General features: G+C 41.6%; 1 protein-coding gene across 27 annotated transcripts in view; it reads right to left on the bottom strand.

Annotated features, from left to right (window-relative positions):
- The window catches only part of LOC117710731 (scavenger receptor cysteine-rich domain-containing protein DMBT1), a 117,146-nt gene that overhangs the window by 62,216 nt on the left and 36,803 nt on the right, over nucleotides 1–18,127 (bottom strand). For all 27 annotated transcript variants that reach the window (XM_076911717.1, XM_076911737.1, XM_076911727.1 and 24 more), the window contains 13 exons: nucleotides 17,616–17,675; nucleotides 14,951–15,268; nucleotides 14,425–14,454; nucleotides 13,629–13,667; nucleotides 11,789–11,936; nucleotides 9,679–9,869; nucleotides 8,683–8,712; nucleotides 4,095–4,136; nucleotides 3,779–3,832; nucleotides 2,908–3,225; nucleotides 2,008–2,037; nucleotides 791–1,108; nucleotides 212–244 (listed from right to left, as the gene is read on the bottom strand). In XM_076911717.1, coding sequence (XP_076767832.1) covers nucleotides 212–244; nucleotides 791–1,108; nucleotides 2,008–2,037; nucleotides 2,908–3,225; nucleotides 3,779–3,832; nucleotides 4,095–4,136; nucleotides 8,683–8,712; nucleotides 9,679–9,869; nucleotides 11,789–11,936; nucleotides 13,629–13,667; nucleotides 14,425–14,454; nucleotides 14,951–15,268; nucleotides 17,616–17,675 — 1,611 coding nt within the window. The remainder of the gene's footprint in view (nucleotides 1–211; nucleotides 245–790; nucleotides 1,109–2,007; nucleotides 2,038–2,907; nucleotides 3,226–3,778; nucleotides 3,833–4,094; nucleotides 4,137–8,682; nucleotides 8,713–9,678; nucleotides 9,870–11,788; nucleotides 11,937–13,628; nucleotides 13,668–14,424; nucleotides 14,455–14,950; nucleotides 15,269–17,615; nucleotides 17,676–18,127) is intronic.

Here is an 18,127-nt window from a genome sequence, read left to right as displayed (position 1 = left end):
CTATGTGGAATGCATTCTTTGACTTATGGTAGTTTTACAGTGGGCTTTCTGAGCTATAACTCCATCATAAGCTGAGAAGAGTCCATCTATACATGTACAAAGAGCTCAGAATGTCTGGCTCTTAGCATTTTTAAAAAGGTATTTGGTACTGTTTTCACAGTTGTTCTTCCTGAGTGGGAAGTTTCCTTAACTAGGAGAGCAGTGGACATACCTGGCGGCATAGGTGGAGGAGGGGCATCTGAATCTGTATACAAAAAGAGAAACAACAGGTCACTCTCTCTGATGAGCTCAAAGGATGGAAGGTGAGGTGACACGAGGGGGATGGTGAGTAAGAGGGACAGACTCATGACCTTTCTGGGTACAGAAATCATCTCTTAGAACCATCAATTGGACACCCTCATCTAAGCTGAGTTATTGGCTTAGAAAACTTAGCCCAGCCACTAAGTAGGCTGTGTCTCATGGTGTGCAGGGCTAGGTTACTCATGGTACCCCTATGCAGAATTCCTGGGGACTCTTAATGTGCAGACTCCTGAGGTCCTTCTCAAATCTACTCAGTGATAATTTCTTAAGAGAGTGACCCTGGAATCTTTACTGTAGTGCCCCCAGAGTGGTACCCATAGATATCCTAGACTTCCCATAACTGCCAAGAGCTACTCATGACAGGGTAGGTATCTGTACCCAGGACCTGGTCCTGAAGGGTTACTTAATGAATCAAATGGGTGGATAGAAAATTTCACCCATAAAAGATAGTTTCAAAATTCCTTCAGTTGCATAGGAAGAGAGTGAATACCTGCGCAGATAACACCAGCATCCTCATGGTGGCCACAGTTGTGTTCAGACCATCCCGAATGTGGACACTGGCCAAGATAATGTTCCATTCCAGAACACTGAAGGTTGTCTAGGAAGATGTCTCCTGACCCTGGGCCAAAGTAAGCCTCACCAAGACTAGAAATGGCCTGACCACACTCTAGTTGGCGGCATACAACCTCAGCTTCATTTGAACCCCACAGGTCATCACACACGGTGCCCCAGACTCCCTGGTGGAGGATTTCCACTCGTCCTGAGCACCGACTGGAGCCACCCACTAGGCGAATCTCTGGCCAGTCTCCTGGAGAAAGGGAAGGAGAGAGAGAGAGAGAGAGAGAGAGAGAGAGAGAGAGAGAGAGAGAGAGAGAGAGAGAGAGAATATGAGTCTTCATACCCCAATACCTTGCCTGGAATCCTGCAGTACTAGGCTTAGAGGAAGGCTGGGTAGAGCCTTGGGCATTCATTCATCTTCATATTTACCATGGATTTCTGAGGGGCAGTTTGTGGGGGTTGCAGCAAATTTTATTTCAGCCGACTTTTTGTTTCCTGTGTTAGCCACAGATGGTATAGCCATAGACCCTTAGGGAACCTGAGTCTATTTACTTGTGAAATATAAACAGTACAATGTACACTCCATACTGTGATAAATACAACAAAAGCAAAGACAGGACGTTAGAGGATAACGGCAGAGAGGAGATCCTGGCAGACACTCTTAGCAATGTGAAAAGGAGCTAGTGAGCAGAAGAGCCAACAAAAAACAAAACAAAACAAAAAACCAACCAAACAAAAGCAAACAAACAAAAATAAAAAAAAAAAAAAACAGAAAACAAAAACCATCCTTTGGACCAGAGAGAAGAGTACAGGCAAGGAGCCCTAAGGAGCCATGTCACTTTAGTTTGTAGCTTTTCTCTCCTCGGTCTTATGCCAGTGACGAAAATGACCAAGTATGTAACCTATTTTTTTTAGGTAATATGTGAATACTTTACAAATGATGGATACCATATGAACACACATGCGTACACACACAATACATCACATGTGAAAAAGCGAAAAGAATCCCAGCCAGACTTTCCCATGGCATCCCATAACAGTTTTTGCAGCCTGGAGAAGTGAACTCAGAGGTGAAAGACCAAACAGCTCAGAGACAAAGTTAAAGGCAGCCAAGTGCCTTTAACTCCACCCATAAAAGACACCACTGACCTGGAGCATCAGACACAGGTTTTTCAGCATCTGTAAGTAAGAAAACCAAATAGGTCAGTATTGGGAGGGACTCCAGGTTTTGATAACAGAGATAAAGTTTAATTATATTCTCATATGTATTGATTAATCAATTATCAATCCCTTTAAAGAAAATGATAACAGAAAAAACAAATTTATCAACAGGTCTAAAATAAGCTTCTCTCTGGGATGTTAGTTTTTTACAGCAAAATGAGAAAATGGACAGATGTAGAATGTTGTGGTTTGAATAGTGTCTGCTTTCAGAAGCCTGAGCCTATTTTCAGGTGAAATAGATACATGTATTGCATGTATTGCATGTATTGCATGTATTGCATGTATTGCTCTGTATGGGCAGCTCTGTGGATTGCAAGCCCATTCTATTGATAGTGACTGATTTTTTGGAGTTACATCTGCGATTGTAGCTGCTTCCTTAAAGACACTGAATTGTCGGACAGAGCTAGCAGTAGACATTCCAGAGGAAACCTATTTACTCACAACTACTCACGCATAAATTAGGGTATTTAAAAAAAATGACACAGGCAATTAAAATTAGTCACTTCCCAGAATTTCCTCTGTTATGAATAAGGAGAATACTGAGGCATACACTTCTTTTTTGGATAGTAAGCCAGTGCTTTGTCAAAAACATCTTTGCTGCAAAAGAGCAATCAGACTTCTAGTTTCCTAAGTGAAGAGACTGGTGTTCTGAAAACATAGGTGCTGCACAGAAGCAACCTGGAAGTTCATGGCAGCTCTGAGAGCTAAGCCATGTGGCCCCGGCCTTCCTGCAGCAGGCTGCTGCCTCTGTATTCAGACACATTCTTGGCATATTTCAGCAAAGTACACATTGCTAATCATGACTGCCAAATGAGAAACTTAGAGTACCTGAGCAGATGACACCGGCATCTTCATGGTGGCCACAGTTGTGGTCTGACCAGCCAGAATGAACACACTGGCCCAGGAAGTGCTCCACCCCGGCACACTGAAGGTTATCTAGGAAGATATCTCCTGAACCAGGACCAAAGTAGGCCTTGCCAAGGGCAGACACAGCCTGACCACACCCCAGCTGTCTGCACACGACCTCAGCTTCATTCAGGTCCCACAGGTCATCACACACAGTCCCCCAGACTCCCTGGTAGAGGATCTCCACACGCCCTGAGCATCGATTGGAGCCACCCACCAGCTGCAGCTCCGGCCAGTTCCCTGCAGACAGAGACCTGGTGACTGTTGTCATCTGGGAGCATGACACCTTTCCATGAGATGTTTGAGTTGCCCTCTCCTATATTATATTAAATAAAGAAAACCTACTAGAGTCAGCCAACTAGTCAACCCAAGCTGGGGTGTGATAAGTCACAGGGGTTGTCAATAGCATTTAGGGTGTACAAAATCCACTAATTACTATCTGTTATGTCAGAAACATTCACAAATCTGCTTGGGCCAAATGCAGAAAAAATGAAATTTGTACAAAACTTTGTTATTTTTTGTGAGAAGTTTTCAAGTGTCACTTTTATGGTAGCTCAAGGTTATAGAGCAGGGTGTTGGCATGCCAACCTTATCTGAAAGGAACTGAAAGTAGAAAAATCAAAAAGATTCCCCTGAACTCTATTCATGGCAAACAAGGTGTCTATTTAAGGCCCTCCACACCCCCTGCTTCAGAAGTGCCTTATTCTTTTTCTGCTGGTCTAGTTCATTGCTCTGAGGCTCTGCCCATTTTGGAAAAATCAATTAGCGATTGAAATGGTGAGGCTAATTATACCTGAGTCAGGCACAGGAAGAGGTGAGATGTCCCCACTGGGAGGATTTGAGAATTCTGAAAGGTACAAAAGCAAAACCAAGCAATAATAACAGCTATAACAACAAAACAACCTGTTTATTCAGAATGTAAGAGATGGAAGACTGTAGGGGTTTGCAATGGCCCTAAGTCCTAGGGTAGAGTCAGTTGGCCCATTTGCACGCAAATGGACTGTATGTAGTTCTAGCATTCCACACATGAAGCAGGTACAGCAAGTACAGAAATGGGAGCTGAGAGAAAGAGACACTTGGTATTCAAATGGGTGCCTTCTGGGACTTACGTGGTCTTTCTGTTACCATCTTGGAAGTTTCTGTGGGGATAGCTGTGGAGACAAGATGAGGGCAGACGTAAGAAGTCAAGGGCACCATCCTTAAATCAGTCATCCTTAGATCACTAAACACCCAGATCCCCCTTGATTCTCTCACCTTGTCACTTATATAATAAAATATGTCCTAAGCCAACCCCTCTCTTCACATGGGTCTCATGTAGCCCAGAAGCATGGAAGCTGACTGACAGACCCTTCTGACTCCTCACCAAATATGACTTTATTTTTATTAAAATGCAAATACTCATACACATTTTTCCTAGGGGGAACCCTCCTGCATTTTTTGACTTGCTTCTTGTGATAGCTAATCTTAATTTTAACTGAATTTTCATTGTAGAGGTACATCTGCCTCTTCAGTTAGCTTTATTCCTAGATATTTTTTAGAAGCTATTTTGAATGGAAATGTTTCCACGATCTCTTTCTCAGCATGTTTGTTATTGTTATATAAGATGGCTCAGTGGTTAAAAGCAGTGACTATTCTTCTAGAGGACCCGAGTTCAATTCCCAGCACCCACATAGCAGCTGACAACAGTCTGAATTCCAGCTCTAAGTGATTTGACACCTTCACACAGACATACATGCAGGCAAAACACAAATGCACATAAAACAAAAATAAACCCTTTTTAAAAAGAAATATATATATATTTTTTCCATAAGTTGATTTGATGTATGTCATTTCACTAAAAGTCTTGATCATTTCTAGAAGTTTCCTGTTGGCACTTTTGGATCCTCATGTTTGATGTCAAATCATCTGCAAATAGGGATAATTTGACTTCTTCTTTCCCTATTTGTATCCCTGGAATCATCTTCTCTTGTATTATTGATTTAACTAATGCTTCAAGAAGTGGGGAAAATAGTGGACATCCTGTCAAGAGCCATCATTGGACAAGCTAATAACTAGCAGATGATCTTCCTGAGATGGTCTGTTTTGAATTAATAAATAATCCATAACAGATTTGCTTCCATAGGCAAGGCCCAGGAGAAAATCATTTAGGAAAGATTCCTATTAATATGCTTTTCCTGTTATTATTATATATATGACAATCACTAGGTATTAGCCCAAACTTTTGAGCAGATCTCTGCAGAATTACGAAGATATACTGTTTCTTAGTAATTCTATATAGACAAATAGATGACTTCTTATTTCTTAATGATGATCCTATAAGAATTCCTAAAGTTATATCAGTGTTTATTAAGCTCTTTTATAGTGGTACTGTTCTTAGGTCCTTTCTGATAGTCAAAACTGCACAATGAGAACTGCCAGCCTCCCATGTGTCACCATTAATTAGTTCTAGATAGTAACCAGACTTTCTACCACTCAGAGCACATTCCAAGAAGTCGTAAAACCATTAAGCAAAGGTCATCAAAAGGGAACTATGATTTATTATAGGTGTTATGGCAGAAGATAAAATATTAACTTGTTTTATCTATACAAAACTTCACTTATAATTAAGTTATAGTTTTAAACTTTCAGTGAACCTGTGGAGCTGTGACAGGTGATAAATGTTTAGCCAGATAATTACTCCTAATGGATATGCATGTAAACATTCTCTGTTGTAAACTTCTTATTCAATTTATGATTTGAATTTATGTGTAAACTTGTGATGAACTTTTTACCATGTGATCATGTATTTTTAAAGAAATGTAAATGCTGAGGACAAAGAGAGGCTTGTGAATTTCCCTTGCCTCGCTTAGAATTTTTCCCGCTTTTCCCTTTTTTCTTAGAGAGTTTTCATAGGAAACCTTTTACAACTTAGAAATAAATTCTAAATTCACTTTTCAAAGTCTTTTTTTTCTGTGAGTTCATCTAGCAGGCTGAAAGTTAGGGAATTCCTCTGGAGTTAGAACAAAGGCTACTTTACTTAATTTTACTTAATCCCTTGCTTTTTTTAGGATGAGGTGCTAAGTGTCAGAGACTGTACTATGTGGCCTCAGAAGAACTCAGAAGGCAGGTCAGCTATAGTAGCAAAGTAGCTGAGACTTAGGCATGTAAACTTTTTATTATTATACAGCAACCCTAAATATCTCTAAAGGCAAGGTCTTACCCCCATATCTCATAAGACAAAGTCTTACCCTCCGCCGATGCTCTTCCCCCTCTGCTGCCTCAAGAACTCAGAACAGAAAGAAAAAAGACCCCACCAGGTCTGGTCCCCAGCACATCCCAGCCTCATTCCTGATTTTTAGGAAATTGCTTTAAGGTTTCCTCCATTTAGGATGATGTTGACTATGGGTTTGTCATGTATAGCCTTTATTATGTTAATGTATGCTCCCTTCAGTCTTACTGCTTCTGGAACTTTTATCATGAGGTATACTAGATTTTGTCAAATGTCTTTCCTGCATCTATTGAGAGGATCATGTGATTTTTGTCTATAATTCCATCTAAATGATTTATTACATTTATGAATGATTTACACATTCTGAACCATTCCTGCATCTTTAGGACAAATCCAAGATTATCATGGTAGGTGATCTTTCAGATATGTGTCTTTATTCAGTTTGCTAGTATTTTGTTGAGGATTTTTACATTTATGTTCACTGGGGACACTGGCCTATAGTTTTCTTTTCTTTTTTTTTTTAACCTGTGATTTTTTTTCAAGTAATACTGGCACCATAGAAGGAGATCTAGAGTAATCCTTCTGCTTCTAGTTTTCTAATAAATTTTAAAGTATTGGTTGTAGATCTGTCTAAAAAGTTTGGTAGAATCCTTCTGTGAATCTGGCATTTTTGAAGCTATCATCATCATCATCATCATTACTATATTACTATTTCAACTTATTTCTTATGGGTCTTTGCAAGTTAGTGATCTTTTGTTGGTTTAACTTTGGTAGTTTGGAAGAATCTAGAATTTGTTCATATCTTTTTAAAAAAATGTTTATTTACATTCCAGCAATTGGCCCCCTTCTGGTCCCCCTCCCACAATTCCTCATCCCATTTCTTCTCCCCCTTGTCTTTGAGAGGATGCTCCTCCTCTCCCCCCACCACTTGGCATCCCCCTTCCCTACGGCCTCAAGTCTCTCGAGGATTAGAGGCATCTTCTCCCACTGAGGCCAGACCAGGTAGTCCTCTGAAGGAAAGATAGTCTCCAGTGACCAGCCCAACTTGGGATCTATCTAATGCGGGGGGCACCAAGACCTGACACTATTACTGATGCTTACAGACAGGAGCCTAGCATGGCTGTCCTCTGAGAGGCCCTACCAACAGCTGACTGAAACAGACACAGATACCTACACCCAAACATTGGACTGAAGTCAGGGACTCCTATGGTTGAATAAGGGGAAGTATTAAAGAAGCTGAAGGGTAGGGTGACCCTATAGGAAGACCAGGAATCTCAACTAACTCAGACCCCTGGGGCCTCCCAGAGACTGAGTCACTAACGAGTCAGCATACATAGGCTGGTCTGAGGTCCCTGCCACAAATACAGCAGAGAACAGCCTGTTCATTTCTTTTATAATTTTATTTTCATGGAGTTTTTTTTTAATATAAGCTTTTTATCTTAATAAGTTTTTAAAAAATATTTCCCTATATTATTCTGAATTTCATTGTTCTATGTCATAAGGGTTCCATGTTCATTTCTAATTCTATTAATTTGGATAATCTGCTTTCTTTTGGTTAGTTAGGCCAAGGGTCTATTGATTTTATTTATCTTCTCAAAGAACCCAGCTCTTAGATCTGTTGATTCTTCATATTGTTTTATTTGCTTCTACTTTATCAATTTCTGCTCCGATCTTTATTATTTTGAGGAGACAAACCTCTGGGAGAATCTGTGAGGCCATTGACATAGAGCTTCAACTGAAGTGAGAAGGAGCATCCTATGTGTAGGCATGGCCTTTGCACAGGTTATGGTTCCAGGCTGAATAAAAAGCAGAAAGTGAGCAGAACACCTGCATTAACCTTTCTCTGCCTCCTGACTGTGGAGGCCATTTGAGCTTCACCCACCACAACTAGAGCCACTATGTGCCTTCCCAGGCATGGCAGGTTGCACTTCAAACTGTGAGCCAAAATGAACCTTCTTCCCTTAAGTTACTTTTGTCAGGTATTATTTTGTAATTGCTTTTTTAAACAAGGAAGATAACTGATATTTTTCTGCTATATTAACTTTTGAAGTGGAATATCTAATTAAGTATGTCTTACATTGGTTAAAGACAAGGAATTCAAAAATTACAGAGACAATTATCAACATAAAGTGACCTGGTGGTTGAATAAATGTAACTTGGTCTCAGTGTGACAGGGCATTAGGTTCATGCAGAAATTCTGCAGACAGATTGTCTCTGTCATCTGAGACTTGAACTAGGAACTGGGAAACAGAAGAGTGGGAGCAAAGGTTGACAGTAAATCACCAGCAAGGCTGGGCATTGCAGTGTACTCAGAAAGCAGAGGCAGGTGGATCTCTGTGAGTTTGAGGCTAGGCTGGTCTATATAGAGAGTTTCAGGACATCCAGGGGTGCTTAGTAAGACCCCATCTTAAAAATAAATTATCAGGAGTGAGGGTAGAAGAAGAAACATGAGCTAAAAATGGCATGCAGTGACATGAGAGTTGACTCACTGATCAGATACGGGGTCTTTGTTGTCATCTCTGCAAAAACAAAAAAGCTACAATCAACAGATATATCATTCCAATTATGAAGACATATTTAACCCATTGTTTGGTACAGAGCATCTCCTCTGTCTTACAGCTTGCCCAGTGAGTTAGCCCATCACTTACTAAAGGCCCTGGGGACTTTCTTAACATCATCTTAGACAAAACAGATAAGAGGCTTGACTAGTATTTATAGGTAGAGAGTAGTGTAGAACCCCAGGTAATTACTGAACCTCTGAGGCCTCCATTTCCCCCTGTAAAAAGGGATGATCCATGGGTTTGTGCAAGTATAATACATTCAAGAAGCTTATCTGTGCTAGCAGATGGATGATATTGTGAGTATTGGGCTCACAATTGCTTTAATTGATCTTACTAACTTGTGTACACTGTGCTTTAACAGAGACCCTCAGCTTAGCTTTTGCCTTCCCAGCATGCACTGCATCTCATTTTCAACCCTGATCTTATGCCTTATGAGTTCTCTCGCTGTTTCTCTATGAACAGCCTACCTAATGTCACAGGCAAATTCAAAATGGATCTCTCCTGGTGTTTTCCTTGTGTTTGTAGCCTATAGTGGCCCTGTCTTTTCTATTGTTCCCTTTTGATGTGCACATGTGTGTCTCTGCAGCACATTCTAGTTTATACACTATTTTATTGGTTTGCTTTAACTTAGTATATATTCCATTTACCCTCTAATTTTGTGTTGTATATTAGTCTTGACCTCCTTATCAGCATGTACAAGCCTGAGAAGGTCCTAGAGGGAACATGTTTCCTGTCTCTGTCTAAAACACCCATCTGGGACTAGAGTCGAGTGTTAACGGACATGACTCCCTAATGGCCCAGCTTCTGTTGTATGAATCCTCACGACAGATTCCCCATCAGTCAAGAGTCTTGTCCAAGATTACAGAACAAATGATGGCACATCACCAGGAAGTGCAGAGCTGTGATTCTGTGCCATCTTCTTACCTTTGGCTTCAAAATAATAATAAGCCATGAAGTTTTTCCCAATGTTGTTCTCGCCTCGGAAGTATACAAGGGTCATTGAGTTGGAGTGAGATGCGAAGGTGACGTGCATCCCACGGCAGGGTTTCCCCAGGGACTTCGTGGAGGATGGAGGGCCATCCAGAATTTCAAAATACTCATTGGTGCAGTCAAGGCTAGGGAAGCAAATATCATGAATACCTCTTAATCTCTTCATCACAAGGTTAGGAGATATTTTGTGAATTCTGTTTTATGTTATAGAAGTAAGAATGCTGGGGACAAGCCCAAAGCCTGTCTGTGATGGAGACACAGTATGATCACTTTTTTCTGTATTTTTCCTCTGAAAAATATTGTCTGAAAGGAATGGGACTTTTAGCAGATGGAAGAGGAAGAACACTGACTCTAGAGGACCCTGTTCAGGGCCTGAGAGGTGTTGTGACCGAAGGGGACTGCACAGTCTTGGACTGACAGCTAATCAAGGTCATTTCACTATGTGATGTTTGAAAGAAAAAGTCTAAAATCAGCAATAGTGTCTGGCTGTTTGTGGGCCTGGTAATAAAATAGCTCTAGATTCAAATCCACCCCACTTCCCACAGAGACAAGCTTTGACAGCTAGCCTGTCTATAGGGACATGGGCTATAGACCTGTCCCATTGACTTAGTGAAGGCCATCTGGCCTTGTCAGCTGCAGTGTTTCCCTGTGAACTTTTGTGTAGCTGTCACCAGTGCTTGAAGCAGATTGTGCCCTGTCACCAGCCCAACAGCTATCCATTTCAAACCATCCTTAAGTTATGCACAATTCAAGATGCATAAATAATGTGGAGGTTTCTTGGAGTTATTTTCAGTATAACTTTAATCTATGAATAACTTTATCTTTATGTATTTACAATACTAAAACCTGAAATTTCCTCAGATCTGTATCTTTTACCACATAGCCAGGACACACAAAGTGTGTGTGTGTGTGTGTGTGTGTGTGTGTGTCCCTCTCTCTTTGTCTCTCCTATCCAAAGCCTGTAAAATGAATTTCTTTTTAATTAAAAATACATGGAACTGTGTATATGATCAAAATATATTGTATACATGTATAACATTTTCAAATAGTGGATAAATATTACATTAAAAAAATAAAGCAACATGTCTTAGAAAAATTCACCAACATACAAAAAAAGGATTCATATTTCCTTATACATATAATGAAAGTGTGAAAGCTATAGATTTCACAATCATTCTGACAACACCAAAAATAAAGAGATATTTGTATATGCAGGCTTGCATAAAAATAGGTAGTTTAAAATCTTACTACCTAGGGCTTGGAGAAGGCGGGTCACATGTGTTGCTGGTGGGAAGATTACATGACAGTCATCCTGGGAAAGCCTATCTGTTCTAAGAAGATACCTTACAACTTAGCAGTCATACTCTTGGGTATTCAGCTCAGAAGAATAAACTAACATTGGCATAAAACCTCCCCTGAATGTTCCCAGAAGCTGCATTTGCAATAGTTGAAGACTAGTGACAAGCCAGAAGTTTCTCAGAGGGGAAAGGATTGACCAACTCTGGCACAGCAACAACTTCTGGGTACAGCAACCTGAATGGATCTTAGGGGTACTGTGATGAGAAAAAGTTTCTGTCAACCCCTAAAACTATATGCTGCATGATTCCATTCACAGAACATTCTTGGAATGGCAACAGGTAGAGGAGAAGAATAAACCATGGTTAAGGAACAGAGATGGGTACTGTGTGATGTACCTGGAATAGAGCAGTGGTTTTGTGACATCATTCACAGGATTAAACTCTGTGGAACTACGCACCCTCACCATCACACAAATAATTGCATGTAAAATTTGTTGGGAATTGAGTATAGGTTTTGGGTCACTTACCAGTAACACCCCAATATCAATTTGCTGACTTTGGTAATGTTCTACCACTTAGAGATGCTTGTGAGGGTCATACAGGGCTGTGGATTATTTTTGCAACTCCCTTTTGAGTTCAATATCAAACATTTAAAATGCATGGAGGACTTTTGCATATGAGAATCAGAGTAGGGATGAACAGTTAAGACACTGAGCTTCACTGCATGCTTACAAAGTGTCACTTACTCAAGAGATGGGAATGCCAGCCGTACATGATCAGAGGTATTTGCCCTGATTTCCCACACACAGGTTATGTTGTCATGCATTTCGTTCATTGGGGGATTCTTAATTTTTCCAGGTGCATTGGTAATGACTCCACCACACCGAGATTTTTCTAGAAGAAAAAAGTTGTGACAACAAAACTGCACAAGTAAACCAGTTAACATGTCAACGTGGGTGGAAGAAGATTCACGGGAGTCCCCACCCCTAGCTGAAGAGCTACAGGTAGTCAGTGGCCCCTGGGGGACAGTCAATTTTATTTAGGGATGAGGCTCCTGATAGGCTGTCCTTCTTCTAGTGATCAGTCCTAAACCCTTGTGCACATAGGACACACTAACTGGACTCAGACAGGTAGATATATGGATGGATGGATGGATGGATGGATGGATGGATGGATGGATGGATGGACGAATGGATGGATGGACAGACAGATGAACAGACAGACAGACAGACAGATAGATGACAGATAGGGATACTGCCTAAATTTTAAATGTGAATTGGGGGACCATAGGAGCAGTTAGAGAGGTGGAGGAGGGTGGATATGGTACAGCTACAATATACTCATTGTATAAAACTCTAAGAAAAGGTGCTTTAAAGCTTTAGTTTGCATTGTTCAGTTTACTAATTTTATAATTTACACCTTTTTTTCCTTTTTTTTTTCAAAAAGAGGTTTTAATGGTCATTACTTTGTGGGTATGCCTTGGGATGTATTGAAGTTATAAAATGGCTTAAAATATTTTCCAAACTTAAGCTATTAGCATACATGTGTTTGAAGTTTGAAACAGCTCTCATCTTTATGGAGATTTCTAGTCCTCTGCTGGGAAGATGTCTGTTGGTAAGACCTCTCTCTAATTATTCCTTAATTGTGGATTCTATTATTCATTGTCAATCACATCCTGCCCATGAATATCTCATTATCTCACACAACCAATGAGTAATGCACTGCTTCAGTGTTCCCAGTTAAGAGCAAGCCTGTGTGGGACTCCTATGTATGTATGTGATGATGACAATGGCTGACCCACCCAACCATCATTTCTTAAAATGATGCTGGTAAATATCTGCTATTGGGTAGAAAGAAGTTGGCCCGAGTCATAGACCTCTCTGTTAATGATAGCATTTCACATCCATCAGTCCACCCATCTGCCTATCTTGTTTTTGTTTTTTCAGCCTGGTTGTCTGTATGTTCACTCCAACACTCAGTTCAATGGCAGTGTAAATAACTCATATCTAGTCAGATTATCTGGCTGTGTGGGGCCTGGTTCTGAACAGCCACACACTTCAGGCATCATTATCATCATTTAGCTCTTTGTCATTAAGTGGTGCTAAGTCTGTGCTACCCAACTGGGGGGTCTAGAACCCAGTTACATAGTCAAAGCTAGAAAAAAAAAAAAGAGCATATGAAGAAGAGAAGGTGGAGAAGGTGGGTATGGGGAGAGGGCAAGGACAGAGAAGGCAAGCATGCTCTTCACAGTGGACTCCCCTTCTGATATAACAGCTCTGGGTGCTGGCTGGCAATGTCATCACATAAATGGCCATGTCTAACCTTCACTCATAGTGCTCTGACTTTGAGAATATAGAAGTGGTACCATGTCTCTGCTTGAAACTCCTTCTTTGACTGATTGGGCATAAAATCACATCCCTAAGTACACTGGCCTCTTCTTTGGGACTCTTCATGTAGAACAATTCTAGTGGGGTGACCTAGACCAGAATACCAGGCAGTGATATTCTGGGTAGTTTCCTTGAAGAATCCCTTCAAAGTTTGAGTGCTAAGGAAGAGGGGATCCAAGCACACTGAGCTCTCTCTCACCTGGATCCATTGCTCCTTCCATGATAGCCAATGGGGGATCTGCCAAACACAAAAATACATGTGGATGACAGGTGCCATGGGTCTGCAAAGCTGTCTATATACAAGAATCATGAGAAGCTCATGGCAAGCACAGCCCCTCAGCCCCTCCCAGGCCTCCTGAGTCAGTCTCTAGAGGAGAGATTTGAACATCAAAGGGCTTTGTGGTACAGTAGTCAAGCAGTGCTGACATATACAACCTGCTTAGATTTCACTGTGTTACTCTCTTGACCCCCAGAAAAATGAGATAATTTTAAAATTAAGATTTTTTTTTTAAAAAAAAACCTAAGACCTTGAAAACTGGGGCCATAGCTCAGTGGTACAGTACTTGCCTAGCATGAATATGGTTCTGGGTTTAAACCCCAGCATTGAAAAAAAAGATTTGTTAAGAACAATCAAACAAAGACATCAAATTCTAGCTCCTAAAGCCTCTTCGAGTAACCCAAGGGGCTGGGGATTACAGTTTAGGATGTAGCAATCAGGAGACACACCACTTCAGGGGCCAGACTGAGTGCTCAATTGTAAAGTGATTACCTGGCAAGCTCAGGACCCTGAGTTCAATCTCTAGAACCCTCACACAAAAAGCTGTGTTTAGTGGTACACATTTGCAATCCTAGTGACAAGGAAGTAGACACAGGTGGATCCCTGGAGCTCAGTGGCCAACACATATGTGTATTTGCACGCACGACACACACACACACACACACACACACAAAGAAAGCTTCCAGGGAGCCACAAACATAAACATCGTCTTCCCTACCTGATAGTGTGGCCATTCCATATTCAGCATCTACAAAAGTGAGAGAAGAAAACATCTGTGAGGTTCTCACATGCTGGCTCTGTGAGGGGCTGGCGTGCTAGCACGTGTTCAAGTCATTTTTACACATAATATGATAATTAGTTTATCTTCACTGTCAACTGGAATTGGAACCACCTCTGGACCTATCTGCAAGGATGGTTAGCTGAGGATGAAAGACTATAATTTGATGGGTGAGGATTCCAGACTGAATAAAAGGGCGGAAGTGGAAAGCAAGCCCCACCGCCATCTGATTTGGGACTGCAGGGATAGTGAGACAAGCTCACTTACACTTACACCACCATGGTGGAGTGTGTCCTCAAATTGTGAGCCAAAGCACACCCTTCCTTCCTTCCTTCCTTCCTTCCTTCCTTCCTTCCTTCCTTCCTTCCTTCCTTCTGCTTTTGTTAGTATTTTGCTACAGTAGAAAGAATAGTAACTGACACCGGTGTGAAGGGTATTCTCCTAGAAGGGCGGAAGTGGGCCTCACCTGAACAGATGACACTAGCATCTTCACTGTGATCACAGTTGTGGGAGAACCACCCAAGATGGGAGCACTCCTCCAGGTGCTCCTCATGCCCCTTGCAGTGCACGTTGTCAAGGAGAATCTTCCCAGAACCTTGCCCAAAGTAAGCTTCACTCAGGGCCGAAACAGCCCAGCCACACCCCAGCTGCCTGCAGATGATGTTTGCTTCTGGAAGGCCCCAGAGGTCATCACACACAGTCCCCCAGACTCCCTGGAAGAAGAGTTCTACACGGCCTGCACAGCTCCCGTGGTTGCCTGCCAGCCTCACGGGGGCCCAGCTACCTGGGGAAGAAAAAGGAAACAGAGATAAATGCCACCTTCTCTGCCCACTGATGGCTATTGTCCACAGCCCAGCCTCTGTTCTTAGTTTCCTTGAGCTGCCCAAAGCAGCCTAGACAATTACCCGACTGTGTCTGCTCCAGAACCTATGGTGTTTTCCTTCTCTACATCCTATTTCAAGAGAGCCTCACTGTCATGAGTTATTTGCAGAAGTAGCCATCATTCTCTTTACCGAGTGACCCTGAGATGCTCCCAGTGAGAAGCCAGGCTTCTTCTCCCCACTCTACCCCCCATCGGCATTATGCTTCAGGCCTTTGGTTCATCTTGGCTGTGAGAGCAGGCACACGTAGCTTTACTCCCTGAACACCCTGGGACATCGTGTGGATTAGCTCAGGGTAGCATGCTGGATGATGAAGGACATGTAGCTGGTCACTTTGCTCATTTCTGGAGACAGCTGAAGTAAGGGGCCCAGTCCTAGGATAGGCATCTTCAGCTGACTTTCCAGTGAGTCACATGCATAGCAAACCAAAGCCATGGCCAACAAGCCCAACCTAAAACAGCAGATCTGACCAGATAACTTGAAAACGCAAACAATTTTTTAAAAATGGTAGCTATCTCATGTCTGTGTTTGGGGGACAGTCTTACATGGCAATGGGTAAGCTAAGCATTCCTTTATTCATACTCCCTTTTAGATAGCCTGCTCTACTCACAGCCAAAGGAAGACCTGGGGTCAAGGGCACACATCCTGGGATGGAGTCTGCCTGGTTAGGGTGGCAACTAAAGTTCACATTGATTCCAGAAGAACCAGTGCATAGCTGCACAGGTTCAGATTTTGGATCTTTGGCTCTTTAGAACCAGAAAGAGAACTATATAATATGGGGTTTGAAACTTCTCTGGGGGTAGTGGTAAGTCACACAAAACAGGTAATTAATAGAAAAAAATTTTAGGGTAGTGGCTAACAGCCAAGCATGAGGGTGCACACCTGTAATCTCAGTACTTGGTAGGCTAAGAAAGGTGGGGTCTTCCCATGAGTTTGAGGCCAGCCTGAGCTATAGAGTTAGACCTTGTTTTGTAAAATAATAATGAAAAAGAAGTGTTATAGTTGGGTCATATGACAATTCTATTTATTTTCTTTCTTTCTCTTGTTATGAAAAATTCCCAAACTGATTTCCAAAGTACCTGTCCTAGTTTACACCCCACTTACAGTGCATCAGGGTTCCCTTTGGATCCCCTTTGCCACATCCACTCCAGCATTTGTGGCCCTTTGTGTTCCTGATGATGGCCCACTCCTCTGACTGGGCTGAGGTGAAATCCTGCAGTAGTTTTAACTGGCATTTCTCTGATAGCTAAGGATGTTGCACACGGTTTGAAATAGTTACTAGCCACATGTATTCCCTCTTTTCAGATATATATATATATATATATATATATATATATATATATATATATATATCCTGCTATAGAGATGCTTGCACATCTGTCTTCATGCTGGGAAATGAAATCCACCTAGCTATGCACTGATTGGTGCATGATGGTGAATATGTGCATCTACACAATTGGATATGATTCTGCTGTAAGGAAATCATGAACTTTTCAAGTGAATAGGTAGAAAGGGAAAGATTATACTTAGTGATATCACCTAGCCCCCCCCCCCCCATAAAACAATGCTGTATGTTCTCACTCACATGTCAGTGCTGGTTTCAAATCATGTGTTTTATGTGTTTACCCTGGAAGTCACATGGAAATCAGGAAGTTAGGAGGCCAGTGGGAGGGAGTCATGCATTTAAGGAGGGGATATAGTAAATTGTAGGTGAAATGAAGACAGAGAGAGAGAGAGAGAGAGAGAGAGAGAGAGAGAGAGAGAGAGAGAGAGAGAAGAGAAAAAGGAGACATAAAGATTCAAGCAGGTGGTGGAATGGTGGGGACGAGGAAACAAGGGGGAAGTGTTAACAAAAATGAAGAATGCATGAAGAAACGATATGCAAATCTATGGTCTTACATTCCAAGTTTTAAAATGTAACAAAAGGGGACAGTAGAGCACATGTGATAAAACAAAAACAAAACAATCAACAAGCAAATAAAATAACAACAACAACAACTACTACTACTATTGCTACCACTATTACTACTACTACAAAGGGGAATACTGGGAGCCAAAGGCTTAGATGGGGATAAGGGCAGTGGGAGTGAGACATAAGAATGTATGAAGAATCCTTGGGACTCTCCACTAATTTATAAGCTTAATGAAGCACTTAAAAAAAAAGAACCCAGCGCAGTGCCAAGGTCTTGCTACACTCATTTACAAAAGGGACATCCTCAGGAGGGACAGCCACAAAGCAAAACCACTAACCTGATGGCTTGTATGACTCAGGATCCATTACTGGAGTGAGGTCTGGTGACCTGTCAGCACCTGTGGGAGAAGGGAATCAGCATGAGAAGCTGGAGTGGTGTTTACAGTGTAACCTCAGTAACTTGTGGAATAGGAATGAAATAGTATTGAGAAGATATAATAGCATTGACATCCAGGGAAAGCTACAGCCTCACATCACTGCAGAAAGTGCTGGACCTTCATGAACTGGATTAGAGTTTATAAATTATTTGGAGACCATTGATATTTCCTAAATAAATAGCCTTTAGAAGACGGCAACAAAGAGCTCTAGATAGAACTCATTTGATGCAATATATATCAATATCCCCCAGAATATCCCATTCTCTGCTTGAATGGATACAACTCTTTGACTGTTATTAGCATGTCCTTTACTCTCCTGGCCCAGGTAGATCTACTATAAGCTCACAAAATGAGTTACCTCAAGCAAACAATTGGAGAATTGGACCAACCCAGGAGTTGTGTGCTGGTGCTGC

Source organism: Arvicanthis niloticus, chromosome 1 (genome assembly GCF_011762505.2).
Source record: "Arvicanthis niloticus isolate mArvNil1 chromosome 1, mArvNil1.pat.X, whole genome shotgun sequence".
NCBI classification, from domain to species: Eukaryota; Metazoa; Chordata; class Mammalia; order Rodentia; family Muridae; genus Arvicanthis; species Arvicanthis niloticus.
This window is presented reverse-complemented; position numbering and strand designations above follow the sequence as displayed.